The sequence below is a fragment of the Malus sylvestris genome, chromosome 7 (assembly GCF_916048215.2).
Source record: "Malus sylvestris chromosome 7, drMalSylv7.2, whole genome shotgun sequence".
Lineage (NCBI taxonomy): Eukaryota > Viridiplantae > Streptophyta > Magnoliopsida > Rosales > Rosaceae > Malus > Malus sylvestris.
This window is the reverse complement of record NC_062266.1, coordinates 11348763-11375041: the sequence shown is the minus strand read 5'-3', so window position 1 is coordinate 11375041 and position 26279 is coordinate 11348763. Positions and strand designations below refer to the sequence as shown.

General features: G+C 39.8%; 2 protein-coding genes across 3 annotated transcripts; one reads left to right on the top strand and one right to left on the bottom strand.

Moving 5' to 3' along the window:
• Window positions 1–8117: 8117 nt before the first annotated feature.
• On the top strand, window positions 8118–12460 carry LOC126628546 (cationic amino acid transporter 9, chloroplastic). 2 transcript variants are annotated; one of them, XM_050298282.1, is made up of 9 exons: window positions 8118–8485; window positions 9010–9422; window positions 9537–9713; window positions 9869–10093; window positions 10175–10351; window positions 10668–10895; window positions 11042–11131; window positions 11235–11371; window positions 12125–12460. In XM_050298282.1, the coding sequence occupies exons 1-9, from the start codon at window positions 8218–8220 to the stop codon at window positions 12165–12167; spliced, it is 1758 nt and encodes a 585-aa protein (XP_050154239.1). In that variant the 5' UTR covers window positions 8118–8217; the 3' UTR covers window positions 12168–12460. The 2 variants fall into 2 exon arrangements, with proteins under 2 accessions (XP_050154239.1, XP_050154240.1); XM_050298283.1 differs by lacking the exon at window positions 12125–12460 and adding an exon at window positions 11925–12118.
• Window positions 12461–16629: 4169 nt separating this feature from the next.
• On the bottom strand, window positions 16630–18985 carry LOC126628544 (uncharacterized). Its single transcript, XM_050298278.1, has one exon. It carries the CDS (start codon window positions 18879–18881, stop codon window positions 16923–16925), a length of 1959 nt encoding a protein of 652 aa, XP_050154235.1. The 5' UTR covers window positions 18882–18985; the 3' UTR covers window positions 16630–16922.
• Window positions 18986–26279: the final 7294 nt, after the last annotated feature.

The window sequence follows — 26279 nt, the reverse complement described above, 5'->3', positions numbered from 1 at the left end:
AGACACTTAAAGCACTACCAAAACACGATGATCATCTATTGAAACAACGACAATCTCATGTGCAAGATATTCACCACCACTTTACAAGGCGAGGCGCAAGATTGGTTCTACACCCTGCCGCCACAATCCATCCAGAGTTTCAATGAACTTTCTTTGATTTTCACCAAAGAATATTCATCATATCGCTCAATCAAGAAGAAGTCTGACCATTTGTTCAACGTCAAGAAGAACCCAAAGAAGTCGCTTCGTACCTATGTGAAGAGGTTCAAAGCAGAGAAGGCAAGGATAGTCAGATGCAACGACTCGATAGCTAGAGCAACTTTTCAAAAAAGATTTCCAATAGACCACCCGTTATTCGGAAAATTGATCATGAAAGAAAATCTAACTCTGGCAAACTCTTTCGCTCTGGCAGAGCAGCATGCACTTTGGGATGAGGTTCGCCAATGCACATTCAAGGACTTGAAGAAGTATCTGGCATCACCTCCCTATTATCCAAACCGGAAGCAACAGAGGACTTAGTCATATGTTTGACTGTATCTAAAGCAGCAATAAGCTCTACCATCATACGAAAAGAGTTGGGGGCCCGACTACCTGTATTCCACAGTTCAAAAGCTTTCCTCGAAGCTATCAGAAATTCAAAAGCTAACTTTGGCGATAGTTGTTACAACCCGGAAGCTCAAGTTTTACCTTGAAACACACGCAGTCATCCTCATGACGCACTATTTTGCCCAATCCAGACGCGCGACCACAAAGGTGTAGACCTTGGTGAATGCAAAGTTTTCTGACGAAAGCAACAACTCGACCCAAAAGACACGCCAAGGGTAGACGAACACTGGAAGGACACATTCGAAAGTAAGTTTTGTCTTCGTCGCCCCAAAAGATTCTACATAGGAGTAACATGTACCGGCAGTTGAGCACCACATCTTGTTACGCGTCACACGACCCTAGCCGATCTTTGCTCCATAATTTAGCTCTAGAGTGGTTCAATACCGATAATTGAGCATTTCCTACTACGTGTACCATGGTTTTAGCTCCACAACTCCCTACCAAGCATTCATGAGGCAATAGAGCGGCCTAACGACACCCTGAAAGTAGCTGAGCACACCCTAGCTGCGCCTACTTCACCCGATGGAGACTTTTAGCATTTGCATGTCGATGGTGCATCCAACTATAAAGGTTCGAAAGCAAGCGTAGTCCTTGTCACCCCAGACGATCACTCTAAGCTTCAAAGCATCCAATAACGAAGTAGAGTATGAGACCCTACTAGCAGTCCTCTTAATAGCAAAAGACTTGGCAGTGAAAAAGTTCACAATTCATTATGATTCCCAGCTAATCACTAGCCATATTACTTAAGGCGTTTCAGATTTACATCATCACTCAAGTTCCATAACCATACAACCCTCACATGGACGCACTAGCCGGCTTAGGTTCCGCCTTCGACCACTAACTCAAACGCTTTATTCAGGTGGAGTATCTAGACAAGCCAATCATAGAGGCGAAACCAGCAGCTGAGGTGTCACAGATCTCTGCTGCTTAGCACCTCCCGATAACCTGAAGGTTCTAAGCTCAATCCATGAAGATGTTTATGGAAATCACTTCGGAGGTCGATCCTTAGCATAGAAGGCTCTTAATGCAGGCTACTGCTGACTTACCATGCACCGAGATGCTAAGGAGTTAGTACAAAAGTGTGACAGTTGCCAACACTACAAATCGGTACCAACACTGCCTGCCAGCGAGCTACACCCGCAGACGAGTCATTGGCCATTCATACGGTGGGCAATCGACCTGGTAGAAACTATGCAGCCTGCTACTGGGGGCAGAGGCATACTAATCATGGCAACCGACTACTTCACCAAATGGGTAAAGGTAGAGCCCATGACGACCACAACTCAGACAGACATAGAGTGCTCCATATGGAGGAATATCATTTGTCGATTTGGCATCATTCAATCCATCGTCATCGATAATAGCCCGTAATTTGTGGGCAAAGATTTGGCAAAGCTCTTCCAAAAATATGGCATCAAGCAGCACATGTCCATGCCAAGATATCTTCAAATCAATAGGCGGGCCGAAGCATCTAACAAGATGATCCTCGACTGCCTTAGAAATCCCTCACCAACAAGAAGGGAAAATGGCCAAACGAACTCCCCAGATGTTTATGGGCATATCGCACCACCAAAAGACGAGCAATCGGTTAAACTTATTTCTCTTTGGCATTTGGCTCAAAAGCAATCATTCATCCTAATGCCATTAAGTCAAGTATCACCACTCTACTTCCAAGCATTAAGTAAAACAGTAAGGAGATGGCCATAAGCTTAGATTTTGCAGAGGAGAAGCGCAAGCATACCATCACCCGCATCGCAGCCTACTAGTAATGGCTCATCTCCAGCTACAATAAAGGGGCCAAGATTCTGCAGTTCCAGCTCGAAGATCTAGTCCTAAGAAAAGCCTTCATCACTGCCCCTAGAAAAGGCTCCAAAAAAGATGGATTCCATATGGGAAGGTCCGTATAAGATCAACAGAGTAGGCGGAAAGAGTAATTACACCCTCGCCACCATGAAATAACAAAAAGATCAAAAAGCAGTGGAACATCTACAATCTGAGAAAGTACCATGTGTGACATCTTACTACATCAAAGCCCGAAGACTCAAGCAGCTTGACGGGCACCACCTCATAAGTTGAAGATTATCCAGTTGTTATGCAGTTCATACCTTACAACTAAGTTCTTGTTTGTTTCACTCGTTTTTCAATGAAGAATTCAGAAGTAATCACAACTTGGCTCGGTTGCATGCTTACAACAACTGATCACTCCTGCACTTCAAAAGAAGACTGCACCCTTCTTAGGGACTCATCGTAAGAATTGCGCCCCTCGAGGGACCAACCATGCTCTCTAGTGCGAAATGATAAACTAATTGCTCTCCAGTGCGATAGGGTAAACCAATTCCCCGACACCCACATGGGTCAACTCTCCAAGACAGGAGAATAAACTCTATACTCCGAATATCCAGACGTGGATGAGCTTGGATGCCCTAGTCTAACTAGATGCACGATGGCTTGTGCCGGGATTCCTAGAAGTAGCCACAATGGTCTTTTTCAAGGCTTAGCTAACTGAAGGATTTTGGGTCTCTTGGCCTAATCCACGGGGAACCGGGCCCTAGAGACGGAGGGGGCACATTACACAGTACGCCCTATAGACGGTTGCCCTGGAACCTTAAACCTGTTATCGAGTGCATTAAGGTAGCCTACGGTTTCCGGAAGACTGTCTACAGTTTGCCCTTTGAGCAGTAAAATCACGCTAGACTTATACAATTGCACATTTTTGTGAAAGGTTAAACAAGCTAGCGTGTATATACGAAGCTTTATCCACTGCCGACATGCTACGTAGTCGATAAACTTCACATCTGCCAAGCGCAAAACAACCTACACCAAGTCCTAAAGTGTTGTGATACTTGCTACACAACCTACGGAATTGGAGAAAGCCAAGGTTAACAACATAGTGGTTACACGAACTTGTCTACTTCTGTAAGTAAGGCATCTGAATGCCAACCCTATGGCTAACAACTTTGCAAAGTTCTACACCAATACCTACAACTGCATAGGCTACACATGCCTGTTTGCTTATAGAAAAGTAACATGCCTGCCACTGGTCTATAAAGTCTAAAGGTTAGGGCATGAACAAAAGAAGTGAAGATGAAGAAAAACGAAGGAAACATGTTTATAAATAACTGGCAAATGCTGAAGGAGTTCAAGCAAAACAAGAGCTACAAGGAAAAACAAAGAAAATCCTAAAGGCTACCTAGAAGACTACATTTCAGTAGCTTGGACATCCCACGACTACTTGATCGCCACACCTTTAGCAGCCACAACGCTCTTAGCGGTGCCATCATCCAGCACTTCACCCCTGGCTGCCCCAGCCTGGGCACCAACTTCTCCAACTACTTCACCAATGGAAGCCTCAAAACTAAAAGCAAGTAAGTATTCCGAAGAAATAAATAAGGTCTCGAAACCTCGAGCCCATCATTCTTACCATTCAGCTGCTCATCTTCCTCAAGCAGACAAACACAGACGCGCTGCAACTCATCCACTTCATTCTCCAGACTTTTGTTGATCTTCAGTACACCTTAAAGTTCCAACACTTGGGGTTCAAGCCTATCAATGACCTTCTTGAAGTGGATCACTTGATTATAAGCAGCAATCTACTTTTCATCCTTTGCATAAGCAGCAAAACAAAGCTTAGAAACTGTAAACTCAAGATCTTGAATCCGAGGTATGTAATATCCAATCTCTTTCTCTTCACTTTCATACTTAACTTGGATCGCGTCCAGCTTAGTCTTCAAGTCAACAATATCTTGGCGAGTGGTTTCAAGCTGCGGAGAAATGGGGGCAGAAATATTAGACCCCTTCAAAGCAACGGGATCAGAATCCAACCTCTTGATCTCCTTGACCGAGAAATAAGCTTCATCTGCCATAATATTCGCCACCTCCTTGGCAACCTTGCTATATCTGCATCATAGCAAGCAGAGCAATTATTCTATATTGGGTCGTATGCTTCGCAAAGGAACAAGAGCAAACAAACATTTCTAAACACCATCAATAAACTTGGCACAAACGTCCATGTCTTCAAGCAGATCTGGTTTCAAGAGCACACAGATCTCAGTAACCTCTCTAGAAGTAGGCTTAGTGGATTTCTCACAGCTACCCACGTGACCAATCTCCTCATTCCCAGCAGGCGAATCAGTCTCAGCAGCAGAAGAAGTGAGCCTTAGTGCCACTTTAGCAGCAGAGTCCACTTTATCGCTCTTCATAATAGCAAGCATTTCAGAAAGAGAACCGGACTTAGTGCCCAATGGACGTCTTGGCACAAACTTCGGCGCTGGGGGCATGACAAGACCTCTACACTGAGCAATACTATCAGCAATCGTACAAGTCATTCTCGACATGGCAGGCACCACATGCTCAGATCTAACAGCCTCATTTTTCTTCCTATTAGAACAAGCCATTCTTGACATGGCAGGCGCCACATGCTCAGATCTAGCAGCCTCATTTTTCTTCCTATTGGAAGAAGTTATGTCAATCATAGGCCTCTCGGCAGCAGGCAGACCTTCACTAGGAACAGAAGAATTCTTCAGTTTTTCTCAACCAGCATCTCTTGAGCAGGCGGGGAAGATCTCTTCTTTCCACCTTCATTCATAGTAGGCCCCACGACAACATTCAGATGAGCCAATGCATCTGCCTTGATCCTCTTTACCTTTTCTCTAGGGAGCAGCTTACCTTTCTCCCAACGAAGAGGATTAAGCAACCAACGTCATTCATAATACTCAACAGGGGAGCTCAACCCATACCAGCTTTTCCCTCATTTTTCTCTCGGACCAGCAGGCAGGAGGCATACATGCCCAACATTTCAGCAGCCCATAAGGCCCACGACCTCCTCATTTATCTCAAGGGATATGAGTCATACGGCTCGCCTAGCATAGCGCCCCAACGTCTCAATCCGTGGCCCGAGCCGCACAGATGCCCTTATCTTTAGCCAAACCAAGTAGCTCAAGCAGTGGTCTCTTCCACAACACTTCCTCAGCCCATGTCGAGCCGACTCTTGGCCTCTGCCAGCCGACGTGCCGCACCACCCCGACTGCTGCCCTGCGGCAGGGCTATCCAAGAAAGAGACAAGGAAAATTAAATGTTTCTTACTTCGATGCGACTCGGGAAAGATGAAGAAAGCAATAAAAGACGGTCATTTGCACGGGTAAGATGTAAAAGATTGCTAGAGGAGGGGGAAAAATATCCTCTAAGCTCTCTCTCTCTTGTAGGGTAGAATAAATTGATCTCCAAAGTTGATTTAATAATCCACTTAAGGTGGACTTAAATAGGCTTTGAGAGAAATTTATTTCCCTTTCCTAGAAGGATCTAATTTCCAATTAAAGAGGGAATCAACATCAAAATAGGAAACAATCTTATGTTTCCTCAAGCAAGAAGATCTCTACACCTGCTGCCATTTCCTGCGAGCAGCCCAAAAGGTGTGGGGCATTTGTGGAGCCAAAAATAATCACAAGGTGACACGTGGATTTTTGGACAAAAGAGGACAAAAATAGCCTTGAGGTACAACGGGATTCCTACACGCCAGTAGCGGGCAATCATCCTTCAACTAAATCAAAAGTGCCCAAAATAGGTAACAATTCAAAACATATCTCATCAAATCCCTTCTTCAAGGTAACTCCCAAAACCTATTTCATTCCATATATCTTTTACCTCATTTTCCCTTTTTTAGCTAATCAATTAGCTATTTATTTTATTCATTCCATAACCTCCAAAACTTTCTTTCTAAAAATGTGTTAATTGGCTAATCAATGGATTAATTGCCAAATAAATCACACATTAAACCACAAAATACACCCAAAAAACATCCCAAAGGCTGGCCACCTTTTCTCCAAAGGGGACTGACCATACTCTATATATTGAACCCCATTTTCTCTAAAAACCTGAGTCCACACTCTTGCAAAACTCCAAAAACTCTCTAAACACTTTTATCTCTAAATTCTAACTTTGGCATTAGAGGTTCTTCGGCCAAACCCCCCCATTCATCGTGGGCGCGTGAGGCTTTTGGCCTTGACCCTAAGGTGTTAATGGTTTTGTAGGTGCAATTTTGTCCAAGATCAAGGAGGAAGAAATTTGCATCCCCAATCTCTATCCAGTCTCGACATCTTTGATTCACACCAGGCTAGTTCTTTTATGCGATTAATTCATCATTATCTGACCAACAATGAATTATGATCCTTAGAATAATTCGCATATGAACATAGCTCATTCTAATAATCCTTTCATATTCCCACTTCTATGAAAACTAGGTCGAATCAGTTCTCTTCAGCTCACTGGTTAGAATGATCGTTACTAGATCGAGGATTATGGCCTTTCAATTCAGGTTATCCCATTCTCAGTGGCATAGCTAGAAATTTACAATGAAAGGACTATACAATAGAAGTTTCTAAAAATTGGTGATGCTTTTACTTATATTTTCCAATATATATATATATATATATATATATATATATATATATATATTTTTTTTTTTTGCAAAAAAATCATTTCAAATCAACCAATCAATGCAAAAACCTAGAAATCCCAATAAGTCCAAGATGAGAAAAGTACTAATATGATTGATTTCGTGATACAACCAAGCGCGATAAAGGGTGCCTGACCAGACTTGGACATAAGATAAGCTTTGATTTAGGAGATATGAAATTTGAGGGGAAAAGGTGCTTGTATGTTTGATTCTTCAACTTGTTTGAGAATTAGCATGCTAAATTTTTTTTTTTAAGGGAAATGGAGCACAAACAATTTTGGTTTGTGTCAATTTAAGGAAATTTGATGAAATGTCTCCTTATTTTATTTGTCTAGCCAATTATGGGTCAAACGAAATTTCAAAAGAGGGATTTTATATGTTATTGGGGTCAGCAACAACCAAAGCCTAGACATTGGCTCCACCACTACCCATTCTTGACCCAAGTTGTTATTTCAGGTCCATATAGCAACAAATAGACAAATGCAAATGATCTTTTATTTTCTTGGTTGCCTTCTTACGGTAAAATAATAAATACAAATTAATCAAAGATAAAAAATAACATATTTTGCTAACATTAGTCGTTTATACAAATACTTAACCTCGCTGATCGATATGATATAGGACTCACAGGCTTTGCACATTTTTAAGAGGGGCTTTAATTATCGGTCAAAAGATGATGGGTAACTCTTTCAATTAGAACAACTCAAAATTATTATGTGAAAAATAGGTGCATTGGTTAAATTACCATAAGAAAAGGTTAAATAAGAAAAGTGGGTCAAAAGATAATGAGTAACTCTTTCCATTAATAATTTAATATCATGCATAATTTTTTTTTAAGCAATAGTGTTATCTATATCGAGACAAAGTATGTTACGCTTCATAATAAACTATTAATAATATAGTTCAAATTCGAATTTACGAAAATCAAACTTAAAACATTTTACTCATAAATGAAATTGCTAGACCGTAATACTACCATGCATAATTATTATAAAAAAAAACACGTGCATTAAATTAGCATAAGAAAGGATTGAATAAAAAAAGTGGGTCCAAAATATGAATCGGTGCGCAGTAACAGTCCACATTCCGACCTCCTTCTTCACATAAATTGCAGAGAGACTTTCTTTGTCCGAGTAAAATCCCAGAGAGGCAGAGCAACGATGGGAGGTGGTCAGAGGCGGACGACCCCGAGCCAAACGACGCCGTCTTCGTCCTCGTCGCTGTCCTCATGCTGGTCGCATTTCTGGTCATCGGCTCTCAGAACCAAACCCTTGGTCTCTCCGTCAGAATCCGCCGTCCGCACCAACTCCAGCGATGGCCTTGTCCGTCGTCTCGGCATGTTTGACCTCATACTCCTCGGCGTCGGCGCTTCTATTGGAGCCGGGATATTCGTAGTCACCGGCACCGTCGCCAAAGACGCCGGTCCTGGTACGACTCCCGCAACTCTGCAATTAATTTTTTTTCATAGTAGGCTAATTGAGCTGAGATTAAGCGGGAAAGTTTTGTTAATTGCAGCATCATATATGCTAATGGAGTCTGGAAATGATATAAAACAGTAATTTAATCTTGCTAAAATCCCAATTTAACATCTTTGCTGCAATTTAGCTGAGGAATGCTGAGGAGACTCTTCAAAAGTGGACTCTTCATAGACCCTTTGCCGCCTCATGTTTTTGGCACAATGTTTTATAATGTTGCCGCGAGAATTGATGTAAACTGTGAGGTGGCAGAGAGTCCATCGAGAGTCCCATTTTGGGAGAGTCTCCTTAGCATTTCTCCTAGTAAAATCATAAATTCAATTTATGACGAATTTGGAATTGGGAATTTTTTACTACCGAACACTGTCCGAGACTTTCCTCTAATGGTGGAACGGTTTTCGAATTTTGATGTGCCAATTTTTGCTATGATGGGTTCTGTTTGTGTTAGACTATAAGAAATTTGTTATCATGATGCAGGGGTCACTATTAGTTTCATTCTTGCCGGAGCATCCTGTGTGTTAAATGCACTCTGTTACGCGGAGCTAGCATCTCGCTTCCCTGCCGTTGTTGGTGGAGCATACCTTTACACATACACGGCTTTCAATGAGCTCACTGCTTTTCTTGTTTTCGCACAACTTATGCTCGACTATCATATTGGTGCCGCTAGTATAGCCCGGAGCTTAGCAAGCTATATCATCACAATTCTGGAACTTTTCCCAGTTTTCAAGGACCACATTCCAGACTGGATTGGACACGGTGGCCAAAAGTTCCTTGGGGGAGCTATATCAATCAATGTATTAGCTCCAATTCTCCTTGCACTTCTTACGATAGTCCTGTGTCGTGGTGTGGGAGAATCGTCTGCCGTGAACTCATTTATGACTGCAATGAAGGTGCTCTTTCCATGCATTTTTATTTTTATTTTTATTTTTTAAGGTCTATGAATTCCGCCACTTAAAATATATGACTGAAGCAGGTGTATTTATAGAATATCGATTGTCCTGCAGATTATCATTGTTATTATTGTCATCTTCGCTGGTGCTTTTGAGGTTGACGTTTCAAATTGGACTCCATTTACCCCAAATGGTTTCAAACCAATCCTGACAGGAGCAACAGTTGTATTTTTTGCATATGTTGGATTTGATGCTGTTGCTAATTCAGCTGAAGAGTCAAAGAGACCACAGGTATGCCCCGGTGGGACCGTGGGAGTGATTAAATTTTGGAGTTAACTACTTAATTATCAATTGACTATTCTGTTTATACATATTGAAAGGATCTTCCTTGCTGTCTTATTCTCTAAGAATATCTGATCATGTTTCTTTCAAAATTTATTTTTCAGCGAGACTTGCCAATAGGAATTATCGGCAGCCTTCTAATATGTGTTGCATTGTATATTGGTGTCTGTTTGGTGATCACTGGGATGGTACCATTTTATTTACTTGGGGAAGATGCTCCGTTGGCTAATGCTTTTACATCCAAGGGGTTGAAATTTGTTTCAATCTTAATCAGTGTAGGTGCTGTTGCTGGACTTACGACTACCCTTCTAGTTGGTTTGTATGTTCAGGTGAACCATTTTATCCCTATGAGTGACTTAGTTGGAGTGTCTTCTCATCATGTAGTAACTTATGGGTTTTCTTGTGAACAGTCTCGATTGTATCTTGGGCTTGGAAGAGATGGTTTACTACCTTCAGTGTTTGCTAGAGTACACCCAAAACTCCGCACTCCCATTCATTCTCAGGTCTGGGTTGGTATTGTTTCTGGCATTTTGGCAGGGTTGTTCAATGTGAAGATTCTTTCACACATTCTTTCAGTTGGGTCATTGGTAAGTCATTGCCCAAATTTGATTTTGGTGTAGAGAGGCTGTTCAATTATTCTTTGATATTGGTGGAGGCTGGGTCAAATATTTTGACATTGCAATAAGATACATGCATTTCCAACGACATCATGTTAACTTCCGTTTCATTAAAGAGGAACTTTCAGTTGCACTGTGCATGGCATGATGTGATGAATAATAGTAAAACTGTAGGAATAGTTGCATGGATTTTTGGGCCTTCTTCTAAGATTAGTATTATAGGGTATTTCTTTGTTTCTAATAATTTCGGTTGTATGCACCTAACCTTGTACTCTTGCTTGTTCAGACGGGCTACTCTGTTGTTGCTGCATGTGTTGTTTCTCTTCGTTTCAAAGGTAAGGCAGCAAATGAAGTATCTTCTTCTGCCTGGCGGGAAGGTGTCATCTGCCTCTTCATAGTGGCATGCGGTGGTTTTGGTGCCGGACTCTGCTACAGATTTAGTGCTTCAATCGTTTTTCTGGTCCTAACTGTAGTTGTGGCAATACTTGCTCTTGCTGCTCTTTGCTTCCGACAAGTGAGTGAACAATATGTGCTTTGGGATGCGTGCATATAATACTTACCTGCCTGCATGCATGGGTGCATGCATGCATACATACATACATACATACATACATATACATTTATCTTTAAACCCCGGTTTTCTTTTCTTTTTCTCCTCAGGTTTATGCGGATCTCCCAGGGTTTTCTTGCCCTGGTGTTCCATATGTGCCAGCTGTGTGCATCTTCTTCAACATGTTTCTTTTTGCTCAGGTACACTTATGATATACTTTAAACAAACTGCTAACAAAAGGAATGAAATCAAAGAATTAAAATAAAAAAAGCAGATGAGTGAGAAGAATTTATTCTATTGCAGATACACCATGAAGCATGGGTGAGATTTGTCATCCTCAGCATCATTGTAGTTGGTACTTATGCATTTTATGGGCAATATCATGCGGATCCAAATTCAGAGGAGACCATTATTTATCACAGAACATCAGCAGAAGAACGGTAAATTATCTTTTCAGTTAATAGCTCGTTCATTTTGGATTTGGTACTTGTTGCAGTGTTAGTTGTATGTACCTGTTCCACGGTAGGTTATAGTAAGATGTATCATTAATTCATAGCCCATTAAATCTTTCCAAATAACTTTGTTGGAAAGAGTATAGTGATAATATTCACTGAGAGATCGACATACATAAACACACATTATTGATTGCTAGCGTAGTAGTGCAAATCTGTTTGATCAATTCTATCGGTGTTATTTTCTTTTGGTGAATGAGTTTGTTTGATGTCTTATTTCTTGAACAATTGATTTTATGTCTGTTATTTTTTTTATTTTTTTTTCCGTTTGGTGAATGAGTTTGATTGTTGTCTTGGTTATTTCTCGAATATATGGTAAGCAATAACAACCAACATTTATTTCTAGTGGTCTCTCCCCTAATATCTTCTGTAACACCAAATTATGGTTCTCATGCCTGCTGGATTGATTTGAATCTGTGTTTCTGATAATTAGATGTAATGATAAGTATTCTGGATGGATTTGAACCTGCGTTTTTGATAGATTGATCGTGAAGCTTCATCACTAATGTTGCAAGTGCAAGGTATCTGGTATGCGAAGTATGCTTCCGAAAGCAATTGAAAGTCGTTTCTGAAATGCTCCTTCACCTCCTGCCTTTCTTTGTCTCCATGCCTTGATCTTGATTCTTGACCCACTTTTCTTTGTATGTTGGTTGGCTTGCGATAATCATCCTTGATCTTCAGGTCTAAAACTGCTGTTGCAACAACGGAAGGGGCTGCAACATAAAGTCCAAAGGCTACCTGAGCCACACATCACTTTTGAAAGCTTTTAAGTTGGTCTTTCGACGGAGAGCCTTTGTTGCAACTTTACTCCTCGGTGTCGGGGATATCAAACCGTATGAAGTCTCGAGCGATTTCACAACGATCGAAATTTAGGGAAATAGTTTACGACCCCAGATCAACATAATATTACTTACTACAAAAAAGTTCTCACAGGTAGCAGCTTTGCACAATGTACTTGGATAATACAACTTGCTACATAAAAAGTTCTCATTGGGAAATGCCAGAGCTATTCTTAAATTTATTTTCCAAACTACAGTAGCAAAACCTGAACTGCGTCGACCACATTCGCCGGAAGAACGAAGCATCGGCGGTGGATTGCAATCGAGAACTCTTGCGACTGCAAATCCATTTCGAGAAGTGGAGATGTGGCCAGATAACGGGAAAAATGTTACCTTGCCTCGTAGTTTAATCGCGTACAAAATCGGAGTAAAAAGCTAGGACTGTCCTTCGTTGACAGTTCTGAACGCTTAGCACTTCCACATCAAAAACTTCAAACTGTTTTGAGCTGAAGAAGGTGGAGAAGGTCCGACCTGTAAAACTGATCGAACTGTATATATGGAAGTCGAACGCAAATATACTTGGCATGGTTTCTGCAACAAAAACAATTTAAACTCCAACACGAATAGTACGAACTAATTCTAACGCGACGATCTTACTTCAACAGTATTCGAATGTCATGAATTGTGATAGTTTTACATTTCTAAACGAAGCTGCCTGCAATACAAACAATGGATCTTCCAATTTTTGAGTTCTGAGATGTCGAACAACGATCAGAACTTACAGGGTTGTATGGCAGTAGAAGGAGAGCTGGCTCTAGGGTTCAGATTTTGCAGTATTCATGGCCGAATGTAAATAAGATATGAATCCAAGGAGTTTCTATGAACCCTATTAACTGACCGGTGGTCCGAGTTCTGGTGGAAGGATTATTCTTTTCCTCCGGGTTTCATGTCGCGAATCCCTTCTTCAAATCCTGTAGGACTTCATAGCTTTGAAGAACATGAGGAAAACCTGCTGGCCAGCCTCTGGGCAATCACCTTCACCAGCTACAAAATCCCGAAGCATAAGCCCCGAGTCACGTGTTATGTAGTTCGGTGGCGTTACTACCTGAAGCCGAAAACCTGATTCACACGTTCAAATATACACATCGATGCTGCAGATGACTCGGTAACACAGTTATTCAGCAGATTAATTAGAGGAAGCGAATCTATCGAGAGTTTCCATTTGCAAAGGCAGCAGTGATACAAACCTTCTCGTATGAAACTTGGAAAGTCTTCGGGTGCATTGTTTTCTTTCTATATCCGCTTGTTTTGCTCGTTAAGCGCCTTTCATCAAATGGACTTTTACTCTGTCTTTGCAGAAGAAGATGAAGGTGGAAACAAGTTAGTTGTGACCGAAAGAAATAGGAGAAGCCTCCGGTTCAAATTCTCTTCATAATATGACGAACCTCGACTCTTTTCCCCGGACCTGCAAATCAAAGATTTACGTTGCAGGAATTTTTGTTATTCATCAACAGAATAAGGTACACATAGAACCGAGCGCAATGACGTTTTAGAATTCATATAGCCGACCCTACTTAGTGGGAAGAGACTTTGTTGTTATTGTATCAACAGAATAAGGTACGCAAAAACTAGAAAAAGTTTGTTAATCAATTAATCAAAATCTAACCTCTCTTGACTTGAAAAGTATCATATTATTTGGTTATTCTGATTAAAATGAATCTGTAGTAGGGGAGCTGGAAGAACTATGTTTGTCAGTAACTAGAAATTGGCAAGAAACATAAGTGAGACATTTTACGCTCACGGTTTAGCTGCTGACAGAAAAGAAAACTTTACAAAGTCTTAAGCACTATGCGGAAATAGTAAGAAGCACCAACGTTGAAGGATCGGTCAAGGTATAGGCACAGAAGCAGGGAAATGTTTAAGTTGAAACTCACTTAACTATAGCCATGATTATAGACAAACCCAGAACCGTTTATTTTCCAAATCACCATTTGGCTCGAGGGGTGATGAGTTCAAAACCTTCCACCCCCACTGGCGGAGCCACGTAAGGATACCCTGGGTTATGGACCAGGTAGCTTTCGGTGGAAAGTAACAGTTTACATGTAATTTTTATTGTTTTTCGTATGTAACTCACCTTATATTTAGTTACTGATATGAATTATCTCGGTTTAAATACATAAAGTTATATAATACAGTTTACAAACTATCTCTTTTTCTTTCATCTTTTTTCACATTGCTTCTTGTACACTAAGTTTGGATTTGTTTGAATTTTAACACGTATTTGTTTAATAACGAAAATTCTTGGCTCATCTTGGGAAAATTTTCTTAAGTTAGCTGATATTGTGAAAAATATAGTATCAAGTTTCTTTGTTTATAAAGATTTAAATCTTTAAACTAGCCTATCTGGTGAAAAACCCTAGTTCCGCCATTGCCCACCCCCACCATTTTTCGGTTATCTATTTCTCTATACAGGATGGGGCTAGATGCGATGAGAGTTTCAACTCAATATACACTGTTCATTCATTATCTAAAATCTTTAGAATTTTGCATGCTATCAATAAGTATAATAGCATAAGCGACTGAAAAGTCACGAGACTCTCTAAAATTTACAAACCGTCCACAACCCAACCAACACACAGCAGAGAAACAAAGAAACCGTTATTCGGTGACGTTATCTGTTCAGTTTGCTGGCAGGAACCAAATAAATAATATCATTTAACTCCCCAATGGTTTTTGTAATATCATTTCCTCCCCTCAAGGTCTTCATTATTTGCCTGGAGGGGTCCAAGCTGACACAGATGACAGACCCATCTTGCTGCTTTTGGGGTCCAATTCAATCCAAATGTGTCTTCGGATTCAGCCCAACCAAAAACGCATTTCAAGTTCATTGCACGGATTTAGTTACTGGAAATCTTCGATTTGTTCAATACACATGAAATACTAAACAATCTCGAATTGGATTGGTCTTTCACATATCATGATTATATAAATAGTGATTTAGAAATAAACAGTTTTGATTATAACATTGTGAATACGGAAAATTCTTGAAACGAAAGAGACAAGAACGACGTGCACAAACAAATATTTGTATTTGATGATTTTGGGTTACAATCTCTCTTAAATTTGATCATCTGATTCAATCTCCGTAAGGTGTTGATTTGTGGATGTTTCGTTGATCCAAGGGCCATCGAGGCTTGATCTTGGATGAACTGTTGGAAGTTTCTTCAAGGGGCCGTGGGCTTGATCTTTGAAGGTGGATTTGAGCGGATCTTCAAGGAGCCGTTGGGGCTTGATCTTGAGGATGAGTGTTTCTTCAAGGGCCGTTAAGGCTTGATCTTGAATAACGGTGATGAACGGATCTTCAAGGGGTTTTGGGCTTGATCTTGAAGAACAGTGATGAACGGATCTTCAAGGGCTTTTGGGCTTAATCTTGAAGAACGGTTGGATGTGTGGATTTGTCAACGTTGTTGATCCAAAGGGCCGTTGGGGCTTGATCTTAAGATGAACGGATGATGAACGATTGTGCTTTCTTCAAGGGTCGTCGGGGCTTGATCTTGAATTGGTGGAAGTTCTTCAAGGGCCTTTGGGGCTTGATCTTGAATTGGTGGATGGTTGATCCAAGGGCCGTCGAGACTTGATCTTGGAAGAACGATGAACGAGGAACGAAGAACACTTTCTTCAAGGGCCGTCGGGGCTTGATCTTGAATTGGTGGATGATTGATCCAAGGGCCGTCGGGGTTTGATCTTGAAAGAACGATGAACGAAGAACGAAGAACGAAGAACACTTTCTTCAAGGGCCGTCGGGGCTTGATCTTGAATTGGTGGATGATTGTTGATCCAAAGGGCCGTTTGAGCTTGATCTTAGGATGAACGATGAACGAAGAACGAAAAGAGCTTTCTTGATTCTTCGGGAACCTGGATGCTTGAGAGCTTCGGAGTTTCAGAGCTTCAGAGCTTCAAGAATTTTGCCTAATGATTTTGGTTCTCCCCAAATGAATGAATTAGCCTTCTATTTATAGAATTTTCCAATGCCTAATTTTTAATATAATATTCCAGATGAAATAAGTCGTTTCTGCCAGGTGTTGACACGTGTCCTGTTTGATGACTTTTTCAACTTATTTCAATTTTTTGTTTAGACACACGCTACGTGTAAAATTTATGTAATACATGAGCGTTGAAACTTTGATTTATCGGTCAACATTTATTTACCGAAATTTCGATGTCTACAAACATACCGGCTGTAAAAATTCCTTGAGCACTACTGGATGAGATGAGAAAGAAGGTGCACTTAGGCATCGTTCATCGAACTATAGTTTAAAGTACAAGAAACTTGTGGTTCACATGGATAGGAGCATTTATCTGTGCACCCGAAATGTTGTATTCCAATCAATCCATAGGCAATCATGATTCTACCAACGAATAAATATCAACCTTATTCATTTTGTATAATTCATAATTGGACGCCACGCGAAATTGAAAAATGAAGCCAATTGTAACCGTGGCTTCGGCTGTTCGGCAGTTAACACATGTTTTTGTGATCTCCCTAGCATTGCTCTTTCCAAAATATAACACCAAAATTGTACGACTGAAAATGCTTTCTAAACATCTCCCTGGTACAACAAACACCAAATGTTTATTAAATGTATAAAACAAATAAATAGAAAATACTTTGAGCATCATAATTCATAATTATATGATCATCACCCAAAGGAATTAGCAGAGACGTGTTGCCCTCTTGATCTGTCCACTGATGCCACTTTTTGAAGCCTAATCTGCTCTCTAAATTTCGCTATGAACTCGCCCGCCTTCTTATCAACCTCTGAGTCTGCTCCTCCAACATTCAGAGAGTTGCTACTTGTAGCCGCAGCAGCAGCGGCAAGAGCATCATCTTCACGTTCATCATCCGAGCTCAATTGAAAGTTTTCTGCCTCACTTTCCAACTCTTCTTCTTCAGACTCCGCAGCTGCATTGCCACGAACTTCTCGCATCTCCTTCTTCTCATGTTTCGGAAATTCTAGCTTCGGCATGTGAAAAGGATTGCCAAGATCATGCTTACTCTTTCCATTTCCAAGATTTTTCATGTTGGTTACTCCGTTTTGCATCATATCTTTTCTCATAGATATAAACTCACCAATGTCACACATCTTCTCAACTTTTTCATGAGTGGCAAATCTACTACCTCTGATCGTTCTAACCGATTTTCCCCTTGATGCAGATTTAGTGAGGCTTGCAGGCTTAGTATTCAATCCCAAAAAACCTTGCCCCAACTCTTTGCTTCCCAATTGCTCCTCCTCACTTCCGCTTCCGTTTCCACTTCCACTTCTGCTTCTGCTTCCGCTCCCACTCAAATCCTTCAAATAATTTTCGGAGCTTCTCCTCAAGTCCTCCTCATGGAAAGAACCAATGCTGTAGCCCCGCAAATGCAACGCACTCACTGAAGCTTTTTCGTTCATTGGTTTTGGAGGTGATGATGCAAATCCTGAAGGAGAAGACGACCCTTGAGAATGAGGACTCTTTCTTTTCTTCACATTCTCCACCTTCGAGTTAAGCACCTCCGAAGACATGGAGTGCGTGAAAGAGTCTTCTTTTGGGGAAGAAGACATAGAACTAGTTTGAGAAGAAGACTCAGAAGTAAAGGACAATGTGGACTGGAAAGACCGAGTTTTCATTGATTCAAACTGAGTTTCATCAACTGAGAGTGGCCTCAAACGCGAAGGACGACCATTACTACCTACTCTTTTCCCCCTTTCCATCCTTGCAGAACGCGAACGCCAATGAACCGGGGAAGGTGATGCGGCAGCTTCATTGAACTTCTGTTTTAAATTTATAGCACCCAAATCACCAAAATCCCCATTACTAATCCTATCAGAGCTATTAAAAGAGCCCTTAGAACCTAAACTGAACTCACTCCCAGCAACAAACTCAAAACTATCCTGGTTTTTCACCCTCGGTTTCAAACTCCGAACCGGCAATCCTAACGGCTGATTATCAACCATTGATCTGGGTTGTCCCCATTCATCAAGACCATAATTTGGTTGAGCCACAAACACCATTGATTCACCCTGAAAATACTGAGAATTCCTAGCTTGAGTAACATTTTTCTCTTTATACCCACATGAATTTTCACACCCACTTTCACAAATCCCCAAACTGGGTTTGCATTGGGCATAAAAAACATTGCTTTCATGACAAGATTGAGCAGCCACAGCAGCAACAGGGTTACCCACAAAATACCCAGAATTCCAACTCTCACCTTCACTTTTCTCACCATACCCACATGGGTGTTCATACCCGCTGTCGAAATTCGACGAAACGGGAAATATTGTAGGCATATAAGACTCAGAAGTACCTACATTTGAGCTATTCTCAAACCCCATTTCAGCACTATTTCTTCTGCTGAACAAGCCGTAGGACACGGCAATGCCGACGAAGATAACGTGAATGAGCTCCCAGAACTTGGTGAGGATCGTGTGGTTGATAAATTCGGGAGCTTGTGAGGGGAAAAGTGGAAGAACAACGATGAAAACGGCAAAGATTAGAGCTTTAAGGAGAAAGTGCATGGTGTAGGACTTACCGTGTCGAATCGGGTTTCGGTGAGCTTCTGGGTTTGGATCGGAGAATGGGAAGTGGGGTTTTTTGCAGGGGATGGAGTCCGCCATTGATGAGCAGTTGAGCTTCTGCGGAGGTTTTGGATTTTGTGTGAAGCAAAGGAAGACTTTGAAAGCAAGGAAGAAGAAAGAGTGGAAAAAAGTGTGAGGAGAGGGGAAAGCAATTTAAGAAGTGGAGTGTCGATAATTATGACCGTTTGGTTAGAATGACGATATTGACCTTGTGTTTTGTTTTGATTTACGGGATTTTGTTGAGTGGTGATCTTATCTGTAGGGGCTTGGAGGTCATTTGATCAAAGAACAAAACAAAAGCAATTTGGTGGAACAATGTAAACGACACCGTCTTGATTGAAACAAAAGCAACTTGGTGCAACACAGAGCTCGTTGAGCACCTAAAGCAAATAGCAATGCAAACTACATGAGTCATGGGCATACAAATTTGATCATACACATCTAGGAAGAATTTTTCTCTTATGCTTTTTAAGCTTTTTTTTTCCTTGTACGGGACAATGAAAGATAAGCGATTTTTCACATTCTGTTTTTCCTCCAATGCTCATTCCGTTATATGGAGTTGTACGATTGAATAAATCTAAAAAGAATCAATAGACAGAAACAAATCACTACCTAATGAAATTGGAATTTTTGCATGTATATGCAAACCAAAATCATTTACCATTAAATTGAATTGTTATTTAGTTTCATTGGTTGCTTTTTTTTTTTAGACGTGAGAGGAACAACATTGATCAAGGCATATGTGTTTTACAGGCTATTTAAGGGATATTTTTAATGTATAAAAATGTTCCTATTGATAAAGTTTTTTTTTTTGACAAAACAAAAAATAAAATATTTTTAATTTTTATGGATATTTATATAATATTTTTAGAATTTGTTCTAATAGTTAAATTTCATATAGGATTTGTCCTATTGATAAGGTTTTTTTTTTTTTTTTTTTTTTTTTTTTGAAAAAAAAGGTATTATTTTATTTTAATATCTTTTGATTCAAATTATAAGAGTAAAAGATGCATAAAATTAGGAAATTTATTTTGTAAATAAGGGTAAAATATATATAAAAAAAAGAAATGAAAATTTAATTTTAATTTTAAATTCTTCGAGTTGGTGACATGGATAAGTAGGTATTTTTTCTTCAACATTTTGTATAGTTGATTGAGTCTAAATTAATACACCCCTTTAAAAAAGACCACGCTACTTGAGCCAAATTCACTTCAAGTTACTAAGTGCATTTTTAGGAAATGCTATAAAATAACCAAAATTCTATTTTAAATAGTCAAATTTAAATAAAAAAAACACATCTCCAACAAACCCTATAAAAGAGTCATTATTATAGCAAAATTGTAACATCCCACATCATTAAGGGGAGTGGATCTTCTAAGCCTTATATGTATATTCTCATCTCTACCTAGCACAAGGCCTTTTGGGAACTCACTGGCTTCTGGTTCCATCGGAACTCCGAAGTTAAGCAAGTTCAGGCGAGAGCCTACCTAGAATGGATGACCCACTGAGAAGTTCTTGTGTGAGTTCCCAGAAACAAAACCGTGAGGGCGTGGTCGGGGCCCAAAGCGGACAATATCGTTCTATGGTGAAGTCAAGTCAGAATTGTCCCCCTGTGTTTAATTATAATTCAATTGTTCTGTTTGGTGTGGAACGAAAGAAAGTGATGAGAATTTTTTTTTTTTTTTTGAGTTTTGCAGTCTGTAAATTGGATAATGGTGCATACAGCTATCATGGCTATAAAAGATGTGTGTTTTCTTCTTTGGATCCCGAGTACTATGACATTCTCATGAAGTAAGTAGTTATACCTTATGAATGCTATCCGATTTTGGTTTCGAGTATTTTACGTAATCTATTGAATTGAAAATTGAAATTTATGTAGATAATGAACTGTGTTTTGCTAAAAGGTGGTTTTGTATTGATTTGTTTTCTGTATATAACATGGATCTCGTTAACGGTTGGTAATGGTTGCCTGATTCAATGTGCTTAAAACTGTTGGAAGTTCTTTAACCAAATATAGAGTACAAATGAGTATACTAGAGGGTTTTCGGTTAAACCGGTTCGAGAATTTTCCCAAACGGAGAACCAAAGTAAGTATCTTGAGTCATAGAAATGAACTTGAATTTGACTGGTTACGTAGCTCTGGCTCTTTCTTTGCGTGCATTCTGTATCTTTATCATTTTAGATGGTGTGGTCCGTGTGGATTATATGGGCAAGTTACCTAGACTTGTGCTTTGTTAGGGTACGAAAAAAACAGTGGTCAGGCCTTAGAGAGATTTGTTTGAATCAAATATGGCGGTTGAGTATCTTATATTTCTGAAGGAATCCAATTTATACGTTAGTGGATGGGATTTTGGGAATATAAATATCACTATATGCGAAACATTTGTATGTTTCTTCTTATTTCGTTTCTTATCCAAGATGATGTTGGAATTTATTAGGTTTATTTAGGAAATTAATTAGATATTTGATTTGATTTTGTAGTAGGGTATTTTTGGCATTTACGCATTAGGGTTTCTTAGGTCTATTGCTCTATAAATAGAGCTTGTAATTTAGTTTGAGAGTAAGTCAGTCACAATGTAGTCTCTAGGGTTTTTGTAGCCGTCTTGGCATTCTCAATTTGTTCAATAAAATTCCTATTATTTTGTAGTCTTGTTTGTTCCGCACTCTGATATTCAACTGATGACAGATTATAGTCATTAGATCGATTGTTATATGTACGGTTTTGGTGCAGTGTCATATAAGCAAGTATTCTACCCCAAAGTATGAGAAAATATTAGGTATGCATAGTTTTTCTTCTAAGTTTGTGATTTCAATTTCTTGATGTTTTTCTCCTTAGTTATCTTCATTATTCTTCCTTTTCCTATAAGAAAAGTTCTCCTGCCTTTCTTTTCCCCATCTTTGGTATATGCTGTTGTTTAGGACATTTTACAATTTCGGGCATTCTTGATTCCTGAGGACCTCTGGTCTTTCTAGAGTCTCGCATTTTACTTCCGGTTAACATTTTCCTTTGGTGGTGTTTGTGTTTTTTTGGGTGAATGAATACAACAACAACAACAACAAAGCCTTTTCCCACTAAGTGGGGTCGGCTATATGAATCCTAGAACGCCATTGCGCTCGGTTTTGTGTCATGTCCTCCGTTAGATCCAAGTACTCTAAGTCTTTTCTTAGAGTCTCTTCCAAAGTTTTCCTAGGTCTTCCTCTACCCCTTCGGTCCTGAACCTCTGTCCCGTAGTCACATCTTCGAACCGGAGCGTCAGTCGGCCTTCTTTGCACATGTCCAAATCACCGGAGCCGATTTTCTCTCATCTTTCCTACAATTTCGGCTACTCCTACTTTACCTCGAATATCCTCATTCCCAATCTTATCCTTTCTCCTTTTGGGTGAATGAATGATTATATTAAAAGAGAACCAAAAGAAGCAACAAACTACAACACAACAATGGCAACAAAGGCCAAGCTAAAAACAAACAAATAAAAACAGGAGGCTGTAAAAAACAGAAACAACCCAACCTAACAACCAACACCAAAAGGAGAACTACATAGGAATTCTCCATTCTTGAAATATAGGCACATTTGCAGTAGAAAGCGGAATCTACAAAGAACATAACCGTAAGTATATAGAGTTCACAATGGCTTTAAAGATGGCAACAGAGTGGAGATGCTCGTTTCTGAATTTACGATTATTCCCTTCTTTCCAGATAGCATAGACAACAGCTTGGAGGCACAACTTCTTAAAGCTAACATCCAATGACTAATTCGTCCAATTATTAGCAGCCCAAGTGATAAACTTATGCCAATCCAAACGAGGAGTATCACAACCACACTTAGAAAGCATATGAGACCAAATATTGGCACTATACAGACACTTAAAGAACAAGTAATTGTGAGATTCATTACCAGTCAAGCAAAGAAAGCAAATAAGAGAGGCATGATGGGTAAAGACCATTACCCGATCCATAATAGATAACTTACCCCTTATAGCTAGCCAAAGAATGAAGCTCCACCTTGGGACATGCTCGCCAAACCACAAGAGACCAGCCCATGGGACCTTTGGATGGGGCTCCCTAATAGCATTCCAAGCGGATGAGGCATAGTAGCTTCCATTGGGTGACAACGTCCAACTAACAAAATCACGCCTAAACTGGTTTGGAAAAAGTTGAAACATAGAAACTCGAATTTCCAATAAATCATTAGTGGAAGAAAAAGGCCACCTCCATTCGAAACCATTCTCAACAATAATCTCTCAGACCAAAGAATTTTGGTTGGAGCTATGATTCCTCAATGATACTAGAAGGCCATCTATGGCTAAGGGGCTTGAGTGGGTGCCAATTGTCAAACCATAGAGAGGTGGAGTGCCCATCACCAATGACATGAAAGAAGAAGAATCTAACCAGCCCTCTGAGATGAAGGAGTTTCCTCAAATTCCAAGAGCGAGCAAACAGAAGGAAAAAGGGGCATTCCAAAAAAGAATTACCTTGAAGTAAATAAGCCTTCAAAAAAGTCAGACCATAAATTAGAAGCACAAGAAATTAAGCTCCAAATATGGTGGATCATAAGAGCTTTATTCCAACACTGTAATCTCTTTAAGCCAAGGAGACAAATATTAGACCAAGACACCTTAGTTGCATAACTCCCTAAGCAAGTACCAGACCACACGAAAGAGCAGAGTCTTCTCTCAATATCTAAAGGGCACTTTTTGGGGAGGATCAGATGTGAGCACTAAAAAACCTGGATACTGGAAAGCACAAATTGGATGAGTTGCAATCTCCTAGCAAAAGAGAGAACATTATTCTCCCAGCTTTTAATCCTTGCTTCAGCCTTGTCAATTAAAGGATAGCAATCACAAAGCTTAAGCTTGGAAGTGATTAGAGGAACTCCTAAGTTACCGGCAAAAAATTGGCTCTTGGAGGCACTAGAGGATCGTACTTTAACATTAATAATACAGGACAACATCTCCATAGCAATGACAAATAAGTAAGGAGACGAGATCCCCTTGCCTAAGCCACGCCTACTCCCAAAGTAACCTACAAGCTCACCATTTACAACAATCGAGAACATAGGAGACGAGATGCAACTCTTAATCCAATTAATCATTGCAGGTGAGATAGCAAATGCAGCAAGAGTAGAAAGTATAAAATCCCACTCCACGATTTCATAAGCTTCATACCTAGGAGATCCTTCGACTTTGTGGTAGTCACGAAGGATTTCTTGAGCGAAAAGGATATTATCCCCAAATTTTCTTCCTGGAATAAAGGCCGATTGAATAGGACTTACCATATGAGATAAAACTTCCTTGAGCCAATTAGACAACAACTTAGCTATAATTTTATAAAGCTTGTTACAGCAGGAGATAGGTCTAAAATCACTCATTGTATCAGGAATAGAGACCTTAGGGACAAGGGTGATGATAGTAGAATTTAACTCCTTAAGAAGATGACCTGAGTGAAAAAAATTCTTGAACAACAGCGATGACATCATTTCCAATGACGGACCACACTCGTTTAAAAAAAAAACAACCATTATAACCATCTAGTCCAAGAGACTTATTAGGATGCATAGAGAAGCAAACTGACTTATTGTCATCTGGAGTGAAATTAGCACAAAGAGAATCAGTAAGGATATAGTCCATAGGGTTGGACACTAGCCTGTTCAAACCATCACGCCTAGAAGAGTCCTCGCCAACAGAACAAACAAGGACTGATTGAAAGAAATTGATAGCTTCCTGCTTGACTTCCTCCTCCGAATTGACAATAGACCCATCAACTCTAGTAATAGAAACCAAACGATTCCTACTTCTGTTCTTCGATATAGACTTGAAGAAAAATGAAGAATTTCTATCCCTGCCTTTAGCCATTGAACTCTAGACTTTTGCCTCAAGAACATTTCCTCCACAGTCAAAATCGAAGCATAAGCATTATAAAAGATTTTTTCTTGTGCTCACAAGGAGTTGTCAAAATGGTTAGAGTAAAGAAGCCTTTGACACATATCTAAATCTGCCTTGGAATTAACAACAATATGCTGCCATGTGAATCATAACCTTTACTGTGAGTGAAATTTCAACCCATCTCCATAGAAAAATAAACGTAATTTGTCTTTGTTACGTTTTTAATGTAGAGAAAATAAGGTGAAGTTTTGATCAACTTTCTTTTAGGTTAGCCTTTTGGTCTAGTGGTACATGTATCTGACCAATGTTGAAAGATACCTATTATATGTATCCCTCCCTTGTTAGAAATAGAATTGCCTTAAAACTCTTACCATCAGTTCACTTTGTTATTTTGTCAATAGAAGATTGCATCAAGTCCTAATTGAAAAGTTGCCACCCTTTTAACACGATATGTATTTTTTGATACATATCTGACTGCGATTTGCGAGTGATAGCTGCTTCTTACATGTAAAGAGTTTGTGAAAGTATACCCTTTTATTTTTAACCATCATTTTATTGGTTGCTATTATTCATAATCAAGCCCATCACCGAATACATAGCAAGAACAAAGGGAGAGAATATAAGAGTCAAAATCTAATGAAATAAGTTAACAAATTGACATTCAAAAGGTTAACTTTTCCACTTAGATTATATAAACAAATTCACATTCTCCTCTGTTAGTTACCTTTGAAATTGTCCTACTACTTCCAAGTTTCCAGCACATCAAACAACTTTTTACTTGGTCGCCAACTTCTTAACTTTGCCTACCGTAAAATTAGTAAAAGCCCAAAATTTTAACCAATAAACGGAGGGGCAGGCCCTTAGGGAGTAGGGTTATCTCCTATTCTATTCTCATTCCTTTCACTCCTCTCCTCTCACTCTTTACTTTTTGTATTATTTGTCTATAAAAAAATTCAATATAAGATTTTGTCATAGTTTAATCGTAATCGTTCAAATAGGAGGGAAGAGAAAGAGAGAGAGAATACGAGGAGAGAGAATCCTCCTCTGGCCTTCAATTACCAAAACCATATCCTAAGGTCCACTACCCTACACATTGTCGCCCATTTCCTCCTAATGAGGTAAATGTTTCTAAGTCATTAGTTTTCCCATGATCCTCCTACTTCGAACTGGAAATTATGACCGATGGGCGAATGCATCAAGCGGTCGATGTTGGATCGGAAGTTTGGCCTATGGCCTGATGGGAATAGGCCGTTGGATATTAGGCAGACCATTTTCACCAAAAAAGCGAAAACTGTGCTATGCAATGTTGGTGTTTTTCTACCATGCACTAGTGTCTTAGACCTTTTGACATAAAAAAAAAAAAAAAAAAAAGAGGATATATGCTTGACCCTCCATTGCATGATGCGTGTCATGCACCAGAGCATGGTAGAATTTTCAGGTTGGTTTAGGCAAACAAATAGAACAAATTTGACCCCAAATAAGATGTAAACTATCATGGAGAGAGGCAGGACGTATCCATTTCCCATCAATAATAAAATTGGAGATCCGTGCATG